General features: G+C 40.1%; 2 protein-coding genes across 2 annotated transcripts; one reads left to right on the top strand and one right to left on the bottom strand.

Moving 5' to 3' along the window:
- The first annotated feature begins 224 nt into the window (after nt 1–224).
- On the top strand, nt 225–9,783 carry LOC124264302 (centromere protein M-like). Its single transcript, XM_046699045.1, has 6 exons — nt 225–406; nt 3,203–3,282; nt 4,664–4,762; nt 6,280–6,359; nt 7,100–7,191; nt 9,123–9,783. The coding sequence occupies exons 1-6, from the start codon at nt 341–343 to the stop codon at nt 9,249–9,251; spliced, it is 546 nt and encodes a 181-aa protein (XP_046555001.1). The 5' UTR covers nt 225–340; the 3' UTR covers nt 9,252–9,783.
- A 1,843-nt stretch (nt 9,784–11,626) lies between these two features.
- Nucleotides 11,627–23,856, bottom strand: LOC124264301 (transmembrane protein 17-like). Its single transcript, XM_046699043.1, has 4 exons — nt 23,698–23,856; nt 22,800–22,903; nt 21,477–21,611; nt 11,627–12,229 (listed from the first exon to the last, which is right to left on the bottom strand). Exons 1-4 carry the CDS (start codon nt 23,807–23,809, stop codon nt 11,954–11,956), a joined length of 627 nt encoding a protein of 208 aa, XP_046554999.1. The 5' UTR covers nt 23,810–23,856; the 3' UTR covers nt 11,627–11,953.
- Between the last annotated feature and the right edge of the window lie 118 nt (nt 23,857–23,974).

The raw sequence follows: 23,974 nt of genomic DNA, 5'->3' as shown, positions 1-23,974 counted from the left end.
GGTCTCTGAAATGATGTAGTGCTTTGACAGTTTTACTTTGTCCGACTTTTGAAACCGGTGATTCCAGAGGTATAAATGACAACTGGGAAGAGCCATTAATGGTGTAGCCTAAACAGTAAATTGCATTTACTGAAGTGGCAATGAAATGCACATATACTGAAGACTCCATCCTAAGACTCCGCACCAAACCTCCACTCCATGTTTTACAGGGCCAAATGCAAAGTCACGGAGTGTAGGCCAGTCGCGTCTTTGTTCAAGGGAGATAACTCTATCACACATTTACAAATGCGGGAAATTTGTTTTCGTGATCAAAATTCGATGTTATGGTTCTGTCAAACCGATGAAAATGACGTCCGTTTTGAGTCCTTTCAGCAAGCTTCCAAATCGTCAAGAGTGTACAGTGTTGGTGAGAACCATTAACGTTATCATCAGATGTTAATTTGGTTTCCCAAACCAGAATGGGCAAGTAATATGGTGTATTGTTCGGTTTTCGATTGCCTTCAGTACGTTTATGAAATGTGCCCAGTGTCTTTACAACGGCACTACGATTGTACGAAAGGAATTCTGCACTTAACTGGCAGCGGGGAGAATCAAGTTCATATGCCAGGTTGCAGTTAAACTACGGTGATGAGTTAATATTAGTTGCCATCAGTGGAAACATGGCGGGACCAGTGTTTGGAAAAAAAAGTCCATGTAAAAAAAGTACCAGTAAAAAAGTACTAAATTTGCCTAGGAAAAAGAGTCCTACTTTTAATTTGTTATAACAAATGTTAAGAAAAACTTATATCTGCGGGTTTTTACTACTCTATATTCACATACAACATTGTAAATTGACACAAATTTGCATCTGCACTGATACATTTGCAAGAATTTGCTGACATTTACTGAAGTTTATTCAGCCTAATATAGCCAAAATCACATTATAATTGTCGGGTTCTTTGATTCAATCAGCTAAAATCACATTTTATTACACAAACAGTACTCAAGCTAAATCCTGGATGAGATCTGCTCAGTTAAAAATATTGTTCTTGGTTAATTCCGAGGACTTTTTCCCTATAATCGGCAGGACCAATCCACCTGTCATTGACAGTGTCAATAATCAGGATCAGTGGTCATTTACCAAATGACCAATCCTCAATTGTTATCCTTTATCAGCATACCAAGAAGCCATATTCTCAACTCAAACTTTAACTCACAGTTATTTCATCACATGACTCCTTTGAATTAATGAATATTTTATTGACTGTGAAAAGTATTTCACTCAGGTGTATCTGCATCTACCGGCCCCCTCCATCCAAGAAAAATGACAACAAAACTGACATCTTGCTGACTGGTTCAGCAATGAATAGGGCCAAGGTTAAAGTGGACTCGATCACAATTGGTAACTCCGTGCTACCTTTCAGTACAACAGTAAAAAATCTTGGGGTCATCATGGACCATGTCAATAACGTGTGTCGTACATGCTATTTCCATGTGAGGAACATCGCCAACATCCGTCACCTGTTGACATGTGATGCATCACACCATTTGGACAGATCCATGATCCTCTCACGGTTGGATTACTGCAACAGTCGACCGGGTAATGTGCGTCAGGATCTTGTCACCAAATTACAGCGCGTTCAGAATGCAGCTGCATGGACCATCACCAGAAGCAGGAAGAGGTCACACATCACACCAGTCCTTGCAAAGCTCCACTGGCTGCCGATCAAGATCTTGTGCATCACATACCGCTGTATCAAAGGCTCAGCTCCATCCTACCTGACCAACTTGGGGAAAGAGTATGTTCCACCCGATGCCTCAAATCAGCTAACAGCTCACTGCTCACAATTCCCACAGCCAAACTGAAAACCTTTGGACACAGATGCTTTTTCGTAAAATAGGGTAACACATACTTTGCAAAAGGTTGACAATAAAATACATTCTATACAATCCCTATGGTTAGTGTTACAGTTAGTTTACAAAAAAATGTAGAATCAAAATTGAGTGTTATTTTTCGATAACTGCAGGAAATTGGACAGGGAAGCCACTTCTTTTGCAAGGGCTTCTCCCAGGTACCTACATTTTTATGCATAGAATCTAAACTAGAACTAGAACATTGTTGTGGGGACCATTTACCTGTACCCTCATGATTTCTCCATTCCTACAATTTCTTTCTCTCATGTGATTTTATTCAGTTCGTGACTGATATCCTTCCATAGATTAACCAAAAAAGCAAACAAATCCTATATTGGCCTCATGATTAAAGCATTCGCATGTGACACCAAAGACCCGGGTTTGATTCCCCACATAGTGTGAAGCCCATTTCCAGTGTCCCCTGCCACAATATTAATGGAATATTGCTAAAAGCAACGTAAAACCATACCCACCCACTCATACAAGTCTGCCTGGATAGTGGGAGATTGATAGTTCCGTCCCTCATCACACCAGAAGAGGTTGAAAGATTGTACTTCTTGTTACCCTCCCTGTTGCACAGTTGAAATAAACGTGCAGAGCCGTCTAATAAATGTAACTGAAACCCTAAACTAAATTTGAACTTACCTTTGGTCTAAACAAGGAAGTAAATGTGACAACTATTACCTGTGAAAAAAACTATGGATGACAATCAACTAAATGTGATTCCCTTAAAGTGAATAAAATGAACTTTAATGTAATATCTAAATGAATCCACAAGTCTAATACCTAACAACACATCAGTCTGGTGTCTAATGCCCCCAAACCAAAGGGCCCAGTGTATCATTTACCACCATCTTATATACCCAAAACTACTTTGTATGTAACGTGCAGGCATACCCATCTCCGGGTGTATTCAGGTGACAGTATGCTTTGTGTGCGTTTGGACGAGCACGATTAGCAAAAACAACAAAAAGTCTTCAGAACACTCCCTGGTATAAGGTAATATTCAGTGGGCTGGTACTATACGACAGCTAAGTCTGGATTAGTACAAGCAGACAGACAATAAGATTAACAGCCAGAGAGAGAGAGAAAAGGTGCACGCAATCACGCACACTCACACACACTTTTTCTTGACTATAATGTTAAACCCCATTTCACCTCCTGGGTCATCTTCCATTTCCAACTGTGGTCATTTTCTGAGCGTTCGTTGCTTATTTAGCATCTCAAGGCTGGAGTAGAGACTAAATCAAACAATGGTGTCTGAACAGTCAATTCCAAAATACCATGTTTTTTTACATTCTGTTTTCAGCTTGTTGGGGATGAAGGGACAGGGAAACACGATCTGGGGCTGGCCATGCTGAATCTCAAGACACCATTCTCACTGTTTGTGTAAGTCGATGTACCTGCCTTACTTACTGTTTACTAGGACTGCAATGAATACACTATGTGGCGAATATGATACGTATCATGAATTTTGGGTAACGAATACGAATAATTATTCACGAATACAATATTGTAGTTCAGTGATTGATGCACTTTATGGAACGTCCATGTTGACAGTTTTGATTTGTCACAGCAATAACCAGTGATCTCATGACACTCAAATTTGGTATGTAATAGTTATAGTCGACAGTACCATGTGTGGCCTTGGCAAACTAACATGACTTGCACTTCTGCAATGCTAGTACATGTTCCATTCTTGCATATCTCACTTTGGAAAGGACATAAGGGTTCAAGTAAAACATGCTCCCTTAAAAAATTTGTAAATATTCGTTAATATTCGGTTCTGGTGACCACGAATATTCTGGTGAATAACGAATTGAATTCATGAAGGGCTACGGTTCGATTCAGTGAATATGCGAGTGAATCGTTACAACCTTACTGTTTACACTAACTGCATACCTAACACTGTCCAACTGCATCTGTAAGTTCACTTTACACACAAGGCATGTTTGTTTGTGTAGGCATGTGTGGCCTATTTGGCTTAGATGCTGCAATTCAGTTTGAAGAGTTGCCTCCCTTGGGCATCCCAGAACCCTATTATTGTTGGTTTGAACCATGTTGGCCCTGATTCTGTTTCTGGACCTGTCAGCACCATACCTATGTTCATGGGTTTCCCCAAAGTCGAGAACGTCTGAGACCTACATTACTTCAGGCTTTCCTCAAGTGATGCCATGATACATCGATACTGTTTCTAAGACGATACTATTATCAATACATTCAAAACAGTATCGATATTTAGTTTTTAAAGTATCAGCATAAATATGTTTATGTATCGTTTACATTTTGCAATTGTATCATGTTTATTGATGTTATGAGAGTTATAAATGATTTTTTCCTCCCATATGAAGCGGCTTTAGACCTAACTCCCTCATTCCAGTTACAAGGGTGGTGAGGTAGTCTAGTGGTTGAAGCATTCATTCGTCACGCTGAGGACCAAGGTTCGAGTTCCAACATGGTTACGATGCATGAAGCCAGTTTCTGGTGTCCCCAGGCGTGATATTGCTGAACTATTGTTAAAAGTGGCGTAAAGCCATCCTAACTCACTGGCTCCAGTTACAGACTAAAATATGTATTAATTCGGGTTTGTAGAGGGGGGTTGGGATAGCCTAGTGGTTAAAGCGTTCGCTCGTCACGCCAAAGGCCAGGGTTCGATTCCCCACATGGGTACAATGTGTGAAGCCCATTTCTGGTGTCCCCTCACACAATATTGCTGGAATATTGCTACAAGCGGCGAAAACCAAACTCACTCACTCACTCTGGTTTGCAGACGGACAGCTACCTCCCTCCCACTGCCTGCAGAGAAAGAAGAAGATCGACCCTGCATCGACTACATCTGCTATGTCATTAATTTGACATTGGACGACAGGTAACCATATACAGTCGAATCCCGATGAGTCGAATCTCTGGGGACCAAGTAATAAATTCGACTTATCGATGTATTCGACACATAGGTATGTCTATAAGGGTAGAAAAAAAGATGATCCAGTCCTAATTCCTCCGCCTAAGCATTTGTTTATCTAATGATTTCCATATCACTAATAGGGACACCTTATCAGTTCCAGTCTGATTAGCACAGACAGTGATTTCCGTAAAATCACTAATCTGCCTTTTGAACTCACCCGTCAATGGTGGAAAGGTGTGAGCCGCGCTGGTTTGTTAATTTGATCAGTTTGCTACACCAATCAACTTCTCATTGACTGACTTCGGCTTATGCATACAAAATTGCCGTTGTTTGAATCTCATGGGACCAAATTTCTTTATCGAGTCATCATGTGTATTTATGAGATGAATTCGTGTAACCGGTATTCAAATGATGACAACTATAACAGGGAATGGTTGGGACCGACAGGTACTTCGAGTTATGCATAATATTCGAGACACCGGCATTCGACTCATCGGGATTTGACTGTACTTCAGTATATTTAGTTGTGTCACTTTGGACAGTCTCCCCCATAGAGTTGGTTGGCTGGTTGTTTAGGGGCGGTGGGGTAGCCTAGTGGTTAAAGTGTTCGCTCATCACGCTGAAGATCTGGGTTCGATTTCCAACTTGTGTACAATGTGTGACGCCCATTTTGGTGTCCCCACTATGATATTGCTGGAATAAAAGCGGCACAAAACTAAACTCACTCACTGGCTGGTTGTTTAACGCTACTCAGCAATATTCCAGCTATATGGCAATGATCTGTAAATAATCAAGTCTGGACCAGGTAATCCAGTGATCAACATCATGAGCACCGATCTACGTAATTGGGATACAATGTCATGTGTCAACCAAGTCAGCAAAACTGACCACCCGATCACATTAGTCGCCATTTCCGACAAGCAAGGGTTACTGAAGACTCGTGTTGGGAATTGGTTAAAATGTCATAATTGATGATTTGTTCATCACAACCGGTCAATCATGGAAAATAATTGGTGAGCGTCATTTATCAAATTTTCCTGATTATGTTTGTTAATGCACAAAAAATAATGAAAAAACACGTTCTTTCACGTTTTTTGCAAATTGCACAAAATGCATTTGCAAATTTTATATCTTTAAACAATCCTGACTTGGAACAAGCTGGTTGTGCTTATGAAACAGACAAAACCAACCTTGTGAAATATTGTTAAACGATTGCTTGGTCATTTAGTCATTGCAACCCATCTTCGATTATTTCAATTAATCACTACTGAAGACCAGTTCTAACCCGGACGCCGAAGACCCGGGTTCGATTCCCCACATGGGCACAATGTGTTAAGCCCATTTCTGGTGTCCCCCGCCGTGATATTGCTGGAATATTGCTAAAAGTGGCGTAAAACTAAACTCAGTCAGTCAGTCAGTCTAACCCGGATCTTCTCTACCCCATTGAAACCCTGATTGATGTTGGTTATGTCTGCATGCAGCATGAAGATTGTCGAGGAAGCTTTGTCAGCTGTAGATGTGAGGTACTTTGTTGGACGCTCCTCCCTGATAGTAACTGGAGGTGAGAGTTTCGTTTTTGTTATCCATTTATCCACTTGACAAACATCATAAGTCAGAAACATCTCAGAAACCAAAGCAGTGGTGTTACTGGTGATTGTAAACCAAAAGTCACTGTGTTCTTTAATCTGATTGGTTGAAAAACATGATCAAATGGTATTCGATTCCCGGAAATTCGCTGCGTATTAATACATACAAACATCGCTCACACCATTGTATTGTTACGTCGTCAGCTGAGATGACGTCATTCAAATCATATTGGGCCGTAAAGTCCGAATGACGTCACAAATGAGCAGTTCCAGATGGTACCATGGGAGACAGCCGAAAACGGCCGGCTGATGACATTGCACTGCTGTACCCATACTCTATGTCAATGAGTGCAGACACAAAAACGTGTGTAGACCTTTTGGTTTACTTTTGTGTTTACAATGTCGATAAACATCATGTGTTGGCCAATTTCCGGGTGTTATTGAGTATTTGAAGCACGGGAATTCATTTGGAACCGATCTCCTAATTAGATCTGAATGTGCAGCATGAGATTTACATGTTATCATTTAGAATGTCAAATGTGCTGTTGACATAGCTCTTCATTGAAAACATTGTTCACTTTCATCCCTCTGTGATGTAAAAATCTTTCAGGCTAGTGAAGATTTGTGAATAGACATACTTATATATGTATGTTAAACCTTGCCTGCATTTATTGAAATGTACAGGAACTGTCACCATGGTGACTTGTTTCCACAGTTGAGTTCCCCAACAAGCAAGTCATCGAGATGGAGACTGTTTTGAAGTTGGCTGAATCATATGACTTGCCAATCATATTTGGAGAAGTAGAAGTAAGTTCTGTCAAATCAAATAGTTCTATCAAACAAATGGTTCCATTAAACACAGGTGGTGACTACAGTAGAGTTGATATACAGTCAACTCTCGTTAATCCGACACTTGTGGTTGCAGAGAAATATGTCGGATTAACGAAAATGTCGGATAGCTTGAAGCATTGGAATCAGTCGTAGAGACACTCAACCACTAAGCAGACTGCTTCAGGATGTCAGATACGGTTGATCATCCAATATTCACATCAAACTTCTGCTCAGCAAAAGTGATGACTTGTTGTGTTGTCTGGGGTTTGTCTTTCTTCAAAAGGAGATTTCTTTCTTGATCAATGGCGTAACTTATACAAGAGGTCGTCTAGCAGGTGGTGTACTCGTGACAAACATCTTGTGATGAAAACTCATGTCGGTTGTAAACATTTTATACAGCTCGCTCTACTGTTATTTCTTGATTAAATCGTATCAATTAATTATCCTGTGTTCCTAATTAACAAGTGTGATGTTCACTGACGCCGGTGTCAAGCAGCCAGTAAGGCACATGGTAATTACTACTCACGTGTGATTGTTTGTATACGGTCTGATTATCCGACCAGCTGTGTTGATTGTCGGATTAACGAATGTTTTTACAATGTATTTACAATAATCAGTTGCTAGATTGGTGTGTCGGAGTCGGAATGTGAGAATGTCCGATTAACGAGAGTAATTATCACTGTTTTAAATGGTTCCCTATTTTTTTGTCGGATTAACGTGATTGTCGGATTAATGAGTGTCGGATTAGCGAGAGCTGACTGTACAGTATACTTGTCTACAATAGTTGTAAGGTAAGTACTACTCGGGGTGCTCTTACAATACATACATTCATTGTATTGCCCATCTTTCCTAGTCATAGTGTTTGTGATTGTCATTTTTTGCTAATGATAGTAAAAGTAAGTGAGTGAACATGTAGTCACATTAGTAATATTTCACCCATATTGTGACCAAATGATAGTAAAAGAGACAACTCTCTTTTCTTAAAGTCCAACAAATATTTCACATTTTAGATCTGACTAGGCCAAGTTGCTTAGTGTCAAATCTGTGGATGCACTTTGCCTTCTTGAAGTGGTCAAATGTACGTGTTATGTTTGGGATTGCACTTTCTCAGCAAAGTACAGATTCTAGTTCTTTTTGCAGCCAAGTCCCAACTGAACCCATATCTATTTGCCAGAACACATGTCAGCAATGTACCGGTAATCACTCTACCACTGCAGCTTCCACAAAAAATGGACGTCAGACAACTGGTAGTCTAAATACCGTGTATCCATCCCTCTGAAAAGTGCAAAGTGCCAAAGCCAAAATAGTAGGGCAGACAATAGAAAAATTGTTCTCTTTGTGATACAAGCAACAAAATTTGCATACATGTTCAATTTGGTACACTTACTGAAAAAATTTGTTAGCCACTCAAAATTCCAAGTTGGCCACCATTTATATTATGCTATTTTTGTTTCAGCTCCTAAAAACAATTTCTTCATGATTTTTAACGTATTTGTGTCTCAGTGTGTTAATTAAGATACTGTTTATGTTATGTAGCAAATATGATTACGTCCAAAATCCAAGATGGCCACCAGTTTTCAAAAAATGTCTAAAACGTTCTGATAATATTTCTGACAAGTGCAAAGTGCCATGGCGACCGCAGCCAGTAGCAAATAAATACATTATACCATTAGAAAGTGGTTAATTTGTGTGCTGGGAATAAGATGCCTCACTCTGGGAGTGTGGGTTCGAATCCTGAGTTCGACCCCAAAAAGGTACTTGGGTATGTACTTTATTGAGAAAGTGTAATCACATTCATAGATTTAATTTTGAGATAGCACGTAAAGTACAACCAGGAGTCGCACTTGATCACCTGCCAAAAGCATTACAGGCTCTGCGTAAAGGAATGAAATTAAATATGTTTGCAGAAACCTGAGGAGCTTCTGTCCTTGGCCACCAAGGTGACAAAAACTGTGGAGATTGCTGCTGGGTACAAGCGCAACGTTTCTCCAATGTTGGTAGAAGCAACACAAAGGAACTTTGAACAGAACCTGTGAATCTTCCAGAAGCCTGACTGGCTCAGTGCTACCGTGATTCAAAGGGTGAATAATGTGTACATGCAAGAGTATGAACAGATGCCATTTAAAAGACATCCACATCATGGCATGGTGTTTTGCCAATCCAATCTTTGATATTGTACTCAAAGGAGGATTTTTGTCTGGTCTCCTGATTTATTTTATCAGTGAAGAATCTTGGTGATAACTGTCTTCATCACTCCCACCTTGATACAATGAGAGTATGTTTCACATTAATAGTTGCGTTCCAGTCCGAGATCACTCCCTACACCCCAGGCAAACTGCCCCGTTGCAAGTCTTGCAGAACTGTCATGCACGACAGTCATATACTCTGTGTAGCCATTCTTGGTTCAATGTCATGAAATGATAATCTTGGACAATGGTTTGAAATCGCAGTGAGGTTGGCAAGCCAGGACAGTATAAAGCTTTGTCATGTTCCATAAAAAATGTACCTGCTTCCATTTACTTTGCAAATAAGCCTTGTTTGGAGAATACAATAAATTATTTGGTGACATCAATGGTGTTATTAGTTAATATAATACTAATATTTGTGGGATTCAATTATGTTTAATGCTGAGCTGAAAAGCCTCGAAACATTCAGGGAAAGAAACCTTTCAAAATTTCCCACGAGACCACAGGACCAGTGAGTGGACAATAATTAGTGGTCCTGTCTGTACTTAACTAGTCCAAAATAACATCCGTAGCGTAGATTTACTTAACTATCAATACAAAATTCACTGGCCACCAGGACCACTACAAACTTATCATTTAGTGGTCCTGATGATTTTTTTGCTAGCCAGGGACCTTATAACCAGCGTAAATTTCGGACACTGTATCATAACTAAGTCAAACTGCGATTTGAACCCACAACCATATGCTTTCTGACATGTAGAAAATGCAATTGCAGCCTTAGACGATGCCGTTACAAATGAACAGCACTGATTCATTCTTTCCATTAAAAACAGGACAATTCCTCATAGAAATATATGTTTTATTGTAATAAAGTTGTAAAATAAATATGACATAATTACAACTGAGATAACATTTTCAACAACTTGAAAAGATGTACATACTTTACATATGTACAAACTATATACAATAGATGGAGGTAACATGCACTGGTGCTACTTTTATCCCAATACAAAGGTTGTGATACAATGTGGCTTACTTACATAGATACAAAAGTACAATCTACACTGCTCAAAAGAAGTTAGGGGCCATCCAATTCTGTCACATTATTATAAATAAGCTGTCATGTCATGTCCCTAACTTGTTTATAGTAGCATAGCATGGTACAGGAGTGTATCAGATTGTATCATACTACACCAAGTACACTTTAGCATCAATGCATCAGAAATAATGCTATCAGTAATTATTATTTTATCCAGCATTCCTTAACTAACAGTCAATATATTAGCAAAACCTTGCTGAAAGATAAACCGTGAAGAAGCTTAGTTTACACCAATGTTCTTGTACGAAGAGCTTCTTACTTTCTAAAGTATTGCTTTGGACAGTTGATAACACTGTTCACAGCACTGGAGGAAAAGTCTATCAAGGCTTTGTTATGCTTACTTGATTCATAAATTGGACGGAAATTAGATGTAAGTCAGTATCAATATAATTCTTTACTATGGACGGACAGTTGTGTACCAGTGTTCCATTTATGGACAGTTGTTGGAGTTGCTACTGGAGTTTTGTCATACTGATGTGATGGATCTTGGAATGGATGATTGGGACATTTGGGCCCGTGTGTAACAAATCAGAGGGCATTCATAAAAAGTGGACACACAACCAAATCATGTTTTCTTTAACAGTCCTTCCTTTTAAAACTGACTGACTGAGTTTGGTTTTACGCCGCTTTTAGCATTATTCCAGCAACATCACGGCGGGGGACACCAGAAATGGGCTTCACACATTGTGCCCATGTGGGGATTCGAACCCGGGTCTTCGGCGTGACGAGTCAACGCTTTAACCATTAGGCTACCCCACCGCCCCTTCCTTTTAAAAAATGTCTTAGAGAATAATGAATAACAAATACTGTAATTAAAGGGCAGGGATTTGAATACTGTAATGTCACATGATTCATCAGCTGGAAGTGATAGATTAACTGCATTATGAAGACTTTTGCCTGTGATGGGTAGTATCACTGAAACACTGTAAGACTCAAAGCTAAGGTCAATCAGTTTCTATTTATAGGGGAAACATTGGGCCCATGGAAGTGAAATCCGCTTGTTAGACTTCTGTGCACTAAGGGCACACTCCAGATCCATCACAGATACTGTGTGATCAGTATAGTCGTACCAAGTGTCGTGCCTACATGCATATCGTGTAACTATGTCCTGAGTTAGCACATCTTACAGTAATGAAGAATAAACATGTTGGTTGTTATGAAAATGACCGAAGATGTATCTCTCAACGCATTACATTATAAATATCACCCTGCGATATGACACGTCTCTTGCAGACATACTTGTGTGCGTATCACATGACTTTTCTTACTGACATGATCACATGACATGACCACTGTCAGATCACGTAACGAATCTGTTGGCATATCACAGGAAATACAGGCTTACCAGATCACATGACCTGTCCACTGACCAATCACATGACATCAGTTTGCATATCACATGACAAGACATATCAGTTTGCATATCACATGACAAGACAAATCCACTGCCAGATCACATGACATATCCATCATCATGCTGGTAGTAAGGATCGTCTATCTGCTCCAGGTCAGTGAACTGTTGAAGATGGAACTTTGTGACTTGATAGTTCACCATGATCCTGATGGCAATGTAGCCACAAATCACCTCAAACACAATGAACAACGCCTTCACTATGTTCATGGCACGCTCCAGGGGAACTACCTTGGCATCTTCATTGAAGGTCATCAACAGAATGAGTGGCAGCTGCAGCAACACCGTCAACAGCCAGAAGCCAGCCAGCTCGGGAACCTGCAACACATGATAGACGACACATGATAGACGACACATGATACACGACACATGATACACGACACATGATACACAACACATTACAGCAGGGTATGAACCTCCCAAAACTTTCAGCCAGACCACAGGGCTGGTTAGATATAAAACTTGCCAGCCCTGACCAAAACTTTCAGCCAGACCACACAGCTGGTTAGATGTAAAACTTGCCAGCCCTGACCAAAACTTTCAGCCAGACCACAGGGCTGGTTAGATGTAAAACTTGCCAGCCCTGACCAAAACTTTCAGCCAGACCACAGGGCTGGTTAGATGTAAAACTTGCCAGCCCTGACCAAAACTTTCAGCCAGACCACAGGGCTGCTTAGATGTAAAACATGCCAGCCCTGACCAAACCTTTCAGCCAGACCACAGGGCTGGTTAGATGTAAAACTTGCCAGCCCTGACCAAAACTTTCAGCCAGACCACAGGGCTGGTTGGGTGTAAAACTTGCCAGCCCTGACCAAAACTTTCAGCCAGACCACACGGCTGGTTAGATGTAAAACTTGCCAGCCCTGACCAAAACTTTCAGCCAGACCACAGGGCTGGTTAGATGTAAAACTTGCCAGCCCTGACCAAAACTTTCAGCCAGACCACAGGGCTTGTTAGATGTAAAACTTGCCAGCCCTGACCAAAACTTTCAGCCAGACCACAGGGCTGGTTAGATGTAAAACTTGCCAGCCCTGACCAAAACTTTCAGCCAGACCACAGGGCTGGTTAGATGTAAAACTTGCCAGCCCTGACCAAAACTTTCAGCCAGACCACAGGGCTGGTTAGATGTAAAACTTGCCAGCCCTGACCAAAACTTTCAGCCAGACCACAGGGCTGGCAAGTTTTACACCAAAACTTTCAGCCAGACCACAGGGGCTGGTTAGATGTAAACTTGCCAGCCCTGACCAAAACTTTCAGCCAGACCACAGGGCTGGTTAGATGTAAAACTTGCCAGCCCTGACCAAAACTTTCCAGCCAGACCACAGGGCTGGTTAGGTGTAAAACTTGCCAGCCCTGACCAAAACTTTCAGCCAGACCACAGGGCTGGTTAGATGTAAACATGCCAGCCCTGACCAAAACTTTCAGCCAGACCACAGGGCTGGTTAGATGTAAACTTGCCAGCCCTGACCAAAACTTTCAGCCAGACCACAGGGCTGGCAAGTTTTACACCAAAACTTTCAGCCAGACCACAGGGCTGGTTAGATGTAAAACTTGCCAGCCCTGACCAAAACTTTCAGCCAGACCACAGGGCTGGTTAGATGTAAAACTTGCCAGCCCTGACCAAAACTTTCAGCCAGACCACAGGGCTGGTTAGGTGTAAAACTTGCCAGCCCTGACCAAAACTTTCAGCCAGACCACAGGGCTGGTTAGATGTAAAACTTGCCAGCCCTGACCAAAACTTTCAGCCAGACCACAGGGGCTGGTTAGATAAACTTGCCAGCCCTGACCAAAACTTTCAGCCAGACCACAGGGCTGGTTAGATGTAAACTTGCCAGCCCTGACCAAAACTTTCAGCCAGACCACAGGGCTGCTTAGATGTAAACATGCCAGCCCTGACCAAACCTTTCAGCCAGACCACAGGGCTGGTTAGATGTAAAACTTGCCAGCCCTGACCAAAACTTTCAGCCAGACCACAGGGCTGGTTAGGTGTAAAACTTGTCAGCCCTGACCAAAACTTTCAGCCAGACCACACGGCTGGTTAGATGTAAAACTTGCCAGCCCTGACCAAAACTTTCAGCCAGACCACAGGGCTGGTTAGATGTAAAACTTGCCAGCCCTGACCAAAACTTTCAGCCAGACCACAGGGCTGGTTAGATGTAAAACTTGCCAGCCCTGACCAAAACTTTCAGCCAGACCACAGGGCTGGCAAGTTTTACACCAAAACTTTCAGCCAGACCACAGGGCTGGTTAGATGTAAAACTTGCCAGCCCTGACCAAAACTTTCAGCCAGACCACAGGGCTGGTTAGATGTAAAACTTGCCAGCCCTGACCAAAACTTTCAGCCAGACCACAGGGCTGGTTAGGTGTAAAACTTGCCAGCCCTGACCAAAACTTTCAGCCAGACCACAGGGCTGGTTAGATGTAAAACTTGCCAGCCCTGACCAAAACTTTCAGCCAGACCACAGGGCTTGTTAGATGTAAAACATGCCAGCCCTGTATAAAACTTAACTGTATAAAACTTAACTGCCCACAAAATATCTTCATATACATGTCTAAATTTTAACCTGACCGTCGGGCAGGTGAATTTGATAATCTGGCAGTCTGTGTTGAAAATACCCGTTCCAGGCGGTCGGGTAGGCAGGTACTTCGAACGCTGCATTATAGTTACGAAGGGCGTTAAGTGTAATTTCGCTTTGAATCTGCTTGTATCACTGTTACAAGGAGTCAGCTTGTTGTTGGTGGAATGAGTGTTGCACGTCTCTGACATTTACCACTTTAGAGAAACCTATGACTAGTGGTGGTCAGATTAGTGAGTGAGTGAGTGAGTTAAGATTTAAAGTCACATCGGCAATATTTCAGCCATATCGTGACTAAAGCAAGTTATAAATATATCAACAATTTAAGTGAAATTATAAAATTCTGCCAACGAAGGACAGTAAAATAACTAGATAATCACAGATATATATGTAAAACTAGCAATTGAATCTAAAACATTTTAACTATAGGGGACAACACAATATAAAAATGGGCTATAGATCGCCACCAACTGAAGGTAGATCACCATGCTGCTAGGAGCCATGGGGACTTACATTACTTTTGCTACCTGCATGGATCCTAGCTGGATTTACACCATCCCTTCAGCCATAGCGATTATAGGAAAATTTAGCCAACAATTAAAATTACAAAATACTACGTTTAAAATGTGATAATTTATATTTTACTTTGAAAGTTTTGGGACTTACGTACCTCTCAGGAGGACAATAATTTTATCACGCTACGTCAACCCCTTTGAGGGTACAGCCACTAACAATCTCAGTGACTAATTTAAATTACCAATAATAAAATATTTTATCTATTTACAAATCAGTTAATAAATCTAATTCTTTTAAAAATTCAACTATTAAATGATAATTAGCATTATTAAAAAGATCCTTCAATGTTTTGACATTAAAATACTTATCCCTTGTGATGGAATATTCAACACAGTCAAGCAGGACATGCTTGACCGTGATTCTTTCATCACAAGGGATACAAAACGGAGGATCCTCACCTTTCAATAGGTACTCATGAGTATATCGTGTGTGGCCAATACACGACATCGTCAAAGATAATGACCTCTTCAAATCTGGACTGACAACCCAAGTAGGTGTAACCAATATAGGGTTTTATTGCATGTAATTTATTTATACCTACTTGGGTGTCCCACTTCTTCTGCATCAGATCACGGATGTATGTTCTAATGCTTGCTTTGTAATCAGAGTAAGGAATAAGAAGTGGTGTCACAGATTTGTTGAGTGCTGCCTTTGCAGCAAGATCGGCCATTGTATTCCCAGAAATACCAACGTGGCTGGGTAACCAACAAAAGACGATGTCGCATTGGCCAGTTGCAAGATCATTATATAATTCTATAATTTCTATTAAAAGTGGATGTTTACAAGAAATATTTGTAATCGCCTGAAGGCAAGACAGAGAGTCAGAAAAGATTGTATTGTTTATATTTAGTGTGACTATTTATATATTTGAGAGCTGTTAGGATTGCGTTTGCTTCAGCTGTGAAAATTGAACTGTCATTGGGTAATCTGAAGATATTGTTCTGGACCCAATGACAGTGGCACAAGCAACCGCACCACCATCCTTGGACCCATCTGTAAATAAGGATTTATATGTATTATATTTACTTTTTAATTGATGATATTCTTGTTTATATTGTAAGTCATTAGTTTCTGATTTTTAAATTTAGTGAGTGTTAGGTCGACTTGTGGCCTCAACCAATTGCCAAGGAGGAGAAGAAAGAAGACGGAAGGAGATATTCTCCAACTCAATGCCAGCAGCAGAAATATATTGTTGATTCTTATCCCAAGAGGTGGACAAGAGAAGGTTTTTTTTATTATACAAATCCTCATAAAGAGGATTAAAAACGCAAGTGTGAGCAGGATTGATTCATTAGAATATAACTTTGTGATATATTGTAGGGACAATTTGATGGCGAAGTTTTTAAAGATGGCTCATCAGCCTCAACGTAGAGACTGTCAATGGGAGAGGTTCTGAAAGACCCAAGACAAAGTCTTAGACCCTGGTGATGGATAGAATCAAGTAGTTTGAGGTTGCTTTTACAGGCCCCACCATATACGATAGAGCCGTAATCAAGCTTCGAAGCGACAAGTGATCTGTAAAGGTGTAGGAGCCGTAGCTTGATCCCTCCCCACCTTGAATTAGACACCCGACTTTCAATAAATCGAGTGCCTTCAGGCATTTAGTTTTCAGGGATTTGATATGCGGAAGAAAAGTTAAATGGGAGTCGGGAAAATGAGACCTAAGAACTTGGCCTCTTTTTACAACTTTGATGGGAGAGTGCCACCTAGAAACAGTTCTGGGTCTGTATGGGGTTTATATTTCACGGCAGAAATGTATGCAATTAGTTTTGATTTCGAAAATTTAAAGCCGCTTTCAAGACACCATTTATGTATTTTATTTAAACACAACTGTAGTTGCCGCTCAATGGTATGCATATTCTTACCGCGACAAGAAATGTTAAATCATCCACAAAAGTGATCCATCAATTGAATCATTTAAAACCTTGATAGACTGTTGATCTTAATGTTGTAATAAAGTGACAGACAAAATACTGCCTTGCGGGGACACCCTGATCCTGATTGTAATGATCAGACAGGGTTGAACCCACTCGACTTGAAATTGCCTGTCATTTAAAACTGTGATATAAAAAAGAGGTAAACGAATCTCAAACCAAAAATCATGTAAATCCTTTAAAATGCCATGCTTCCAGGTGGTATCGTGACGCTTTTCAGATCAAAGAATATCGATACTGCATGTTGTTTATTGACTATAGCATTTTGATAAAGGATTCTAATCGTATCAAATGATCAATGGTACTACGATTTTCTGAAACCACATTGATATTTGATATCAGGTTATTGGTTTCAAGATACCAAGTTAGTCTATTGTTCACCATTCTTTCCATGGTTTTACAGACACAACTCGTTAAAGAGATTGGTCTATAATTAGAAGGATCAGTATGATCCCGCCAGGTTTTGGAATAGGCACTACAATTGCATTACGCCAGAAAGTTGGGAAATTCCCGAAGTCCATATTGAATCAAAAAATATTTAGAAGTGTTTCCAAACATGATTCCGTAATGTTTCAAGAGCTGATAGTGTATGTTATCAGCTCCTGTTGCTGTATCATGAGCTTGCTCAAGGGCAGTGTGGAGCCCATGTAATGAAAAATAATTCGCTGTAGTCTTACCATTGTCTGAGTTAAAATTTATTCTCTCTTTTCCTGTTGTTTCTGATAATGTTGAAATTCTGGGACATAATTGGACTAAGAAGAATGTTTGGCGAGAGTTTCACTCAAGCTTATTGGCAATGTGAGACTTATTAGGTTAATAAACTGTCACCATCCTTCAGATGGCTTAACAGTAGATTTGGAACCTTTGCCCTTAATTCTTTGGATCATGTTCCACACCTTTGAAATTGGGGTATGCGTGAATTTATCTTGGAAACGTAGTTTCTCCAAGACTGACGCTTATTCTGTTTAAATGCTGCTGTCCGAGCCTTAGCATTTAAAATTTTTACTTTGTCCAAATTATGGACCGTGAGGATGTTTGCTAAAAAAACTTTTCGCTTTCTTCCTACTCTTTCTGGCCTGTTTACAATCATTATTGAACCATGGCTTCTGCGAATGTGAGGATTTGCAGAGGACTTAGGGTATTGTTTGATCAGCTATGGCAGTGAGCTGATCTGTAAATAGCTTAATTTGATCATCGGTATTTTGAAAACGCTCAGGTGTTAGGGTTTGAAGTACACAATATCTCAAACAGTTGCCAATTTGCTTTTTAAAATTCCACCTAGATGATGAAGAATCAGCAATTGGGTTGTTGGTTTTCAGAATGGTGGGGAAAGTGATCGCTGCCACAGAGGTCATCATGGACCGAATTCATTCAAATTCATTTAATATGTTGGCATCCGTAAGAGAAAGGTCAAGGGGCTGAATACATTCCAGTAGCAGGATGTAAATAAGTGTTAGAGGCATCGTTATATATGCATAAATTATTGTCGTTAATGAATTCTCAAGTATCTTCCCTTTACTATTTGTATTTACGCTTCCCCATATAGGATTGTGACCATTCAGGTCCCCATGATAATGCATGGCTTAGGAGCTGATCGTAGTTGTTGAAGATCAGATTGTCGCAGTGACGTAGAGGGAGGGATATACAATGAGCACAGAGTAAATACAATGTGCATAGTTAGCCGGACAGCAACAGCTTGAAGATTTGTATTAAGAGGAACGGGCTGTTAATGACTCCCCGCCAGATAAAAATAGAAGCCCCTCCAGAAGCCCTATCTCCTGGTGGAGAAAAGAAATGATGACAATTGTATTGTCGTAACTCAAATGTGTCAGTAGGTTTGAGATAATGTCTTTGGAGACACAGTGCCGACGGTTTATAATCTTGAATCAACAGCTGTACTTCATTTAAATTCTTTCTAAGTCCTCTGCAATTCCACTGGATTAGATTTAAAGATTGAGTCATGGAGGCTCAACTGGGGACCTAGTCCGTGAACGTGAGGAAGAAATGTTTCTTCCTCTCTCCTGAGATGGAGTCACCTCCATATCAAAGGAGCAAATCGTTTTCAATGGTTATGTCCGTGAAGGGAGATTCCCAACTTTCAACTGTTTGTTTTGCCTTTTTTTTCTTTCCTGGTTTTTGAATGTCTGATTTTTCAACATTATGCTCTCGGTTTGAATCACAATCTGATTAGTTTGTGTTTCTGAAGATACATTTTTTGGTGGAGTGTTTGTACTAAGACTGAGAGGCTGATCTGAAATTACCCACGTTAACTCAGTCTGACACATGATAGATGAGGTTGGTACAGACCGGGTAACCACAGCAGAGTAGGACAAACTGGTAGGATTTTGTGTCTGGCTTTATGCGTGTACAGTTTCTTGGCTTCAAAAAAGAAATGTTATTTTTGTATTTGATTTTCACTATTTCAGACTGTTTTTGCCACTCAGGACATGACTTTGAAGAGGCAACATGACCGCCTCCACAGTTTATGCATTTCATGTCTTTTTGACAATCTGAAACATCATGGTGTTCACCACACCGATGACACAATATGACTGTGACAAGATTTTGAGCCATGGCCAAATTTCTGACAGGTGTAGCATCGAGAGTGGAGTGGGGATATACACCTCCACTCCTAGATTCAAATAACCAGCCTTAATGGATCGTGGAACTGATGCACAGGCAAAAGTCACAAGATATGTAATGTTTGTGTTTTAACAGTGCCATCAATTTTTTTGTGAAACGTTTAATGGATGTGACCCCTTGATCTTCTAGTTCAGATTGAATTTCTTGTTCAGACATGTCGGACAGGCATCGATCTCTTGTCTCGAATAATGCCCGACATGAGTTAAGCGTTCTATGAGGGGATACTACTACCTCAATATTGGCAAACTGAGTGACCCGAAGAAGATTGAGAGATTGTTGCTTTCTCTCACATTCCACTAGAAGTGAACCATTTCAAGACGGAGTTACATTTTTCACATCTCCGCCAAATTCCAGAAACACCTTTGGACACAGCAAATGGATTTAATTTGATAGGTTCATGATCAAAGCCTCAATCACCAAGAACCGAGACCAGGATTCTACATTTTTGAAATAGTTTCATTGGAACCATCACGCTTCAAACGTCTCTTTTTTTCATTTCGGCGGAACCAGGGTAGGTTTTTGTGACATGGTGATGGATATAAGTTCAACATCCCTGCTCCCCACCATGCCACCGAAAGTGTCAACAAGGACAGTGTTACATTGCACCGGGACATCCAGGATGCAAAACACCGAGGATACAGGGATGTTATACTCCAGCAAGTATGACACAAAGCTGAATTGGTTTACCAAATTAAATGTCTGGCTGGTTCAGCCCATAACAAGTAACCAGAAACCTACAGATTTCTGAGGTCAGCGTCACGCAGATTGGCCGCATGAGCCACCGCCTTCTGGCATGGTACTCTAGGCAAATAAATATAAGTACAGTTCAAATAATAACATTCATATTCATAAATGCAAAACAATGCAACGGGTTGGTGGAAATAATCGAAGATTGGTCGCAGTGACTAAACAACCAAGCAATTGATCACGTTTTCTCATAATTGAACACAAACAATTTTGAAACACTTGTTTACATTAACAATATTTTTTACTTGGTTGGTTTAAAGACTCCAGGAAATACATGTTCAAAACATACTAGTCCTTCTTTCAAAATGTGAAATTTGCAAATGCATTTTGGGCAGGCCTTAGCGATCTTGTAAGCAATGGTCTGATTGATTGGATGACAGATTGTTCTGACGTGACCTGTAACAGGATGTCCTCAGATTGATGTTTACTTGTAGTAAGCACTATAAGGGTTCCTACAGATTATGAGCCGCCAAATTTAAGGCCTTTCTAGAGGCCTTTCAAGGCCCAATCAACAATTTTATGCGACTTTAGAAACATGTAACACACAAGTGGTTGAATACACACAGGCCTGGTCAAATGTGGTCTTAGCTACATCGCTGCACTGGGAAAGTTTTGCTTAGCAATGGAGATTAACTAACACCCACTGTCATTGCAAGGTATATTTATTATTATGTGTTTCCTGCAAAATCACAACTCGACAAATTTTGCTAAATACAAAGCCTTTTAATGGCAAATCGAGGGTGATTTGGGCCTTTTCAAGGCTAAAACAAATTTAGGGCATTATAGGGGGTACGATATCCATATTTCAGGCTTTTTCATGCCCGTGTGAACCCTGACTAAGACCTGATGTTAATGACAATATGACAAAGTAGATGTGACTGGACATATACAACATTACAGCTAGCCTCTGAAAATATATCATTTGGAGAGAAACAAATCCTTATGGTTACATCATTGTAAAGGAGCCCCAGTGAGATGGGGATTCAAAACCTAAATCTAAGGAAAATCTAAGGTCTGCATCATTTAGAGCTTGTGCATTACTGAAATGGCTGGGCTGAAGGGACTATGAAACAGACATAAACAACCTACCCGTTCCATGAGGTTGCCCACGTAGCCAAGATACAGTCTGACTACCTCTATGATGCTGTAGGCAAGTTGAGGTACTGCAAACTGAAATGAAAAAAAAGAATGATCTTCTTGATATAACATGTTGAGGTATGCAAACTATAAGAAATGAAAAAAAACGAAGAATGATTTCCTTCGTGAAATGAATGCACATTTGAGGCTTGTATGCTTACAACTATAAGAACAGCTACCAGCAATATCACAGCAGGGGACACCAAATATGGGCTTCACACCTTGGGTTCATGTGGGGAATCGAACCCGGGTCTTTGACGTGATGATCGAACATTTTAACCACTTGGCCCCATCGCCTCTTTACTACCAGATGTAATCACAGCTTTTTTTGTGAACACATTAATCATTGGTTCTGTTATTTTCTAACCAATACACAAAAAATGTATTACGATTTCCTAATACACCATACATTGATCAAATATTTTTCACCAAGGAGCTTAACAGGTCATAACAACATGAATATTCAAAGGTTTGGTTTGGTTTGGTTGTTGTTTAACGCCGCACTCAGCAATATTCCAGCTATATGGCGGCGGTCTGAAAACAATAGAGTCTGGACCAGACAATCCAGTGATCAACAACATGAGCATCGTTTTACACAATTGGGATACCATGACATGTGTCAACCAAGTCAGCGAGCCTGACCACCCAATCCCATTAGTCACCTCTTACGACAAGCATGGGTTGGTGAAGACCAATTCTAACCAGCATTTTCCCGGGTCTGAATATTCAAAAGAGTTGTAACAGCATCAAAAAGATCACTTAATCACAGATTGAACTTACAAGTAAGATAAATGATCAACATGATTTCTTAAACACCATAAGCACATGGATGGTGCTGATAAACCTCAAAACATGACATTCAAACCCACAATCACAGGTTTCTGACATGCCCAAGGGAGGCAACTCTGCACACCGATTTGCAACACCTTAGAAGAATAGGCCATCATAGCCCCCAAGCAAAACATAATGAAAAATATGTTTACCTCAATAAACAAATTAACATAAATAGAAAACCAGCACTGTATGGTTGAAGTAAATTGCAGTCAGTTTGTATGGCTTTTTGTTTGCATAACACCATTACAGGTTAGGACCTTTTCATCGCTCAGGGCAGCTTGGTTAAAATATGAGGCAGGTTTATCAAGCATGTAAAATAGCTACACACAATAGCTGACCAAGGGACATTTAAACTACAAAGGGTCATTCAGATCAACGTGACTGTTTCACTATTAATAATTATGTTACCACAGAAAACTATGCCAATACATGTCACTATACCTTGGCTTCAATGACAACAGCACTTGTAATCATCCACAATGGGGAGTAGCAGGCATTAAAGAACAGCGCCATCTGCAGGGGAAGATTGGTTACATACTCGTTACCTGAAATTTAGAAAAAAGAGAAAATACATTGCATGTAAAACTATAAAATCTTAAAAACATAAGACAGCATAATTCAACATGTTCTATGTTCATTCAAAAACAACATAATGATTTGTATAGCATGAAATATATGCCAAGAAGTATTGTTATTGCACTCATGGTCATAAGAAACTGTGATGTGTAGAAGCATTCTGCCATTTAATAAGCTCTATTGTCAAAAAAAATTTCCATGGGAAATATATTGCAAGAGTGAGGTTAAATGCTATCTCATTGGAAATATCATTAAAATGAAATTGCATCAAACATCTTGGCAGAGCCCTGTGATTTCATTTATTACAAAGTCACAGTCATCTCCCTGCCATTGAAGCTCGTTAGCTGTACTTGTCACACTTAAACATTTAGTTTTACTACTTATTAACCAAATACAAATGATTTTGGAGCATTACAGAATCTCACTATTATGATATCAGAAATATCATAAGTCTTTGACTTTACCCAATTATTAAATCATGTTCATGTATTTGATATCAAAAGACACTGTTCTTCTACTGGCAACCTGTTTATAAACATGCCACTCAAAGAACAATAATAAAACTCGCCTTTGCATTTAATTTGAGAACAAACACAGCTTCTAATTTACGTGTCATTCATTTATGTTAAAGAACTGTTATGCGAAACACAAGCCCCGGTTCCAGGTCTGTCTGAACAGGCTTGTCACGAAATTAAAAGAACATGCTCTGCACCTTTCGTTCATTGAACAAAGGTGTAACCATTTTCAGCGCTCAATTAACAACCTGGTTTAATTATCTGTTGTCTTTGTGGATCACGTGCTGTCTTACTGACAGGAAACAAAACGTCTGTGACGTTTGTCATCGTTCGCCGAAACGTTGCATCCATCCTGTCCATTTTGGCAGGCCCGCTGGAATGTCACGTGATGTAAACAAGCACCGACCTGTCAACAATTCTAAAGCATATTTCAAATATATTGATATTGGTGTGTATGATTATCTGTACAATCAAGAAACCGTGTAAACATATACTTTACTCAATCTTATGCCTTGAAAAGAAATC

This window comes from Haliotis rubra, unplaced genomic scaffold (assembly GCF_003918875.1).
Source record: "Haliotis rubra isolate DU_JTF1 unplaced genomic scaffold, ASM391887v1 Scf92, whole genome shotgun sequence".
NCBI lineage: Eukaryota > Metazoa > Mollusca > Gastropoda > Lepetellida > Haliotidae > Haliotis > Haliotis rubra.
Note: the sequence above shows the minus strand (reverse complement) of the source record. Positions and strands in the feature narration are given on the sequence as shown.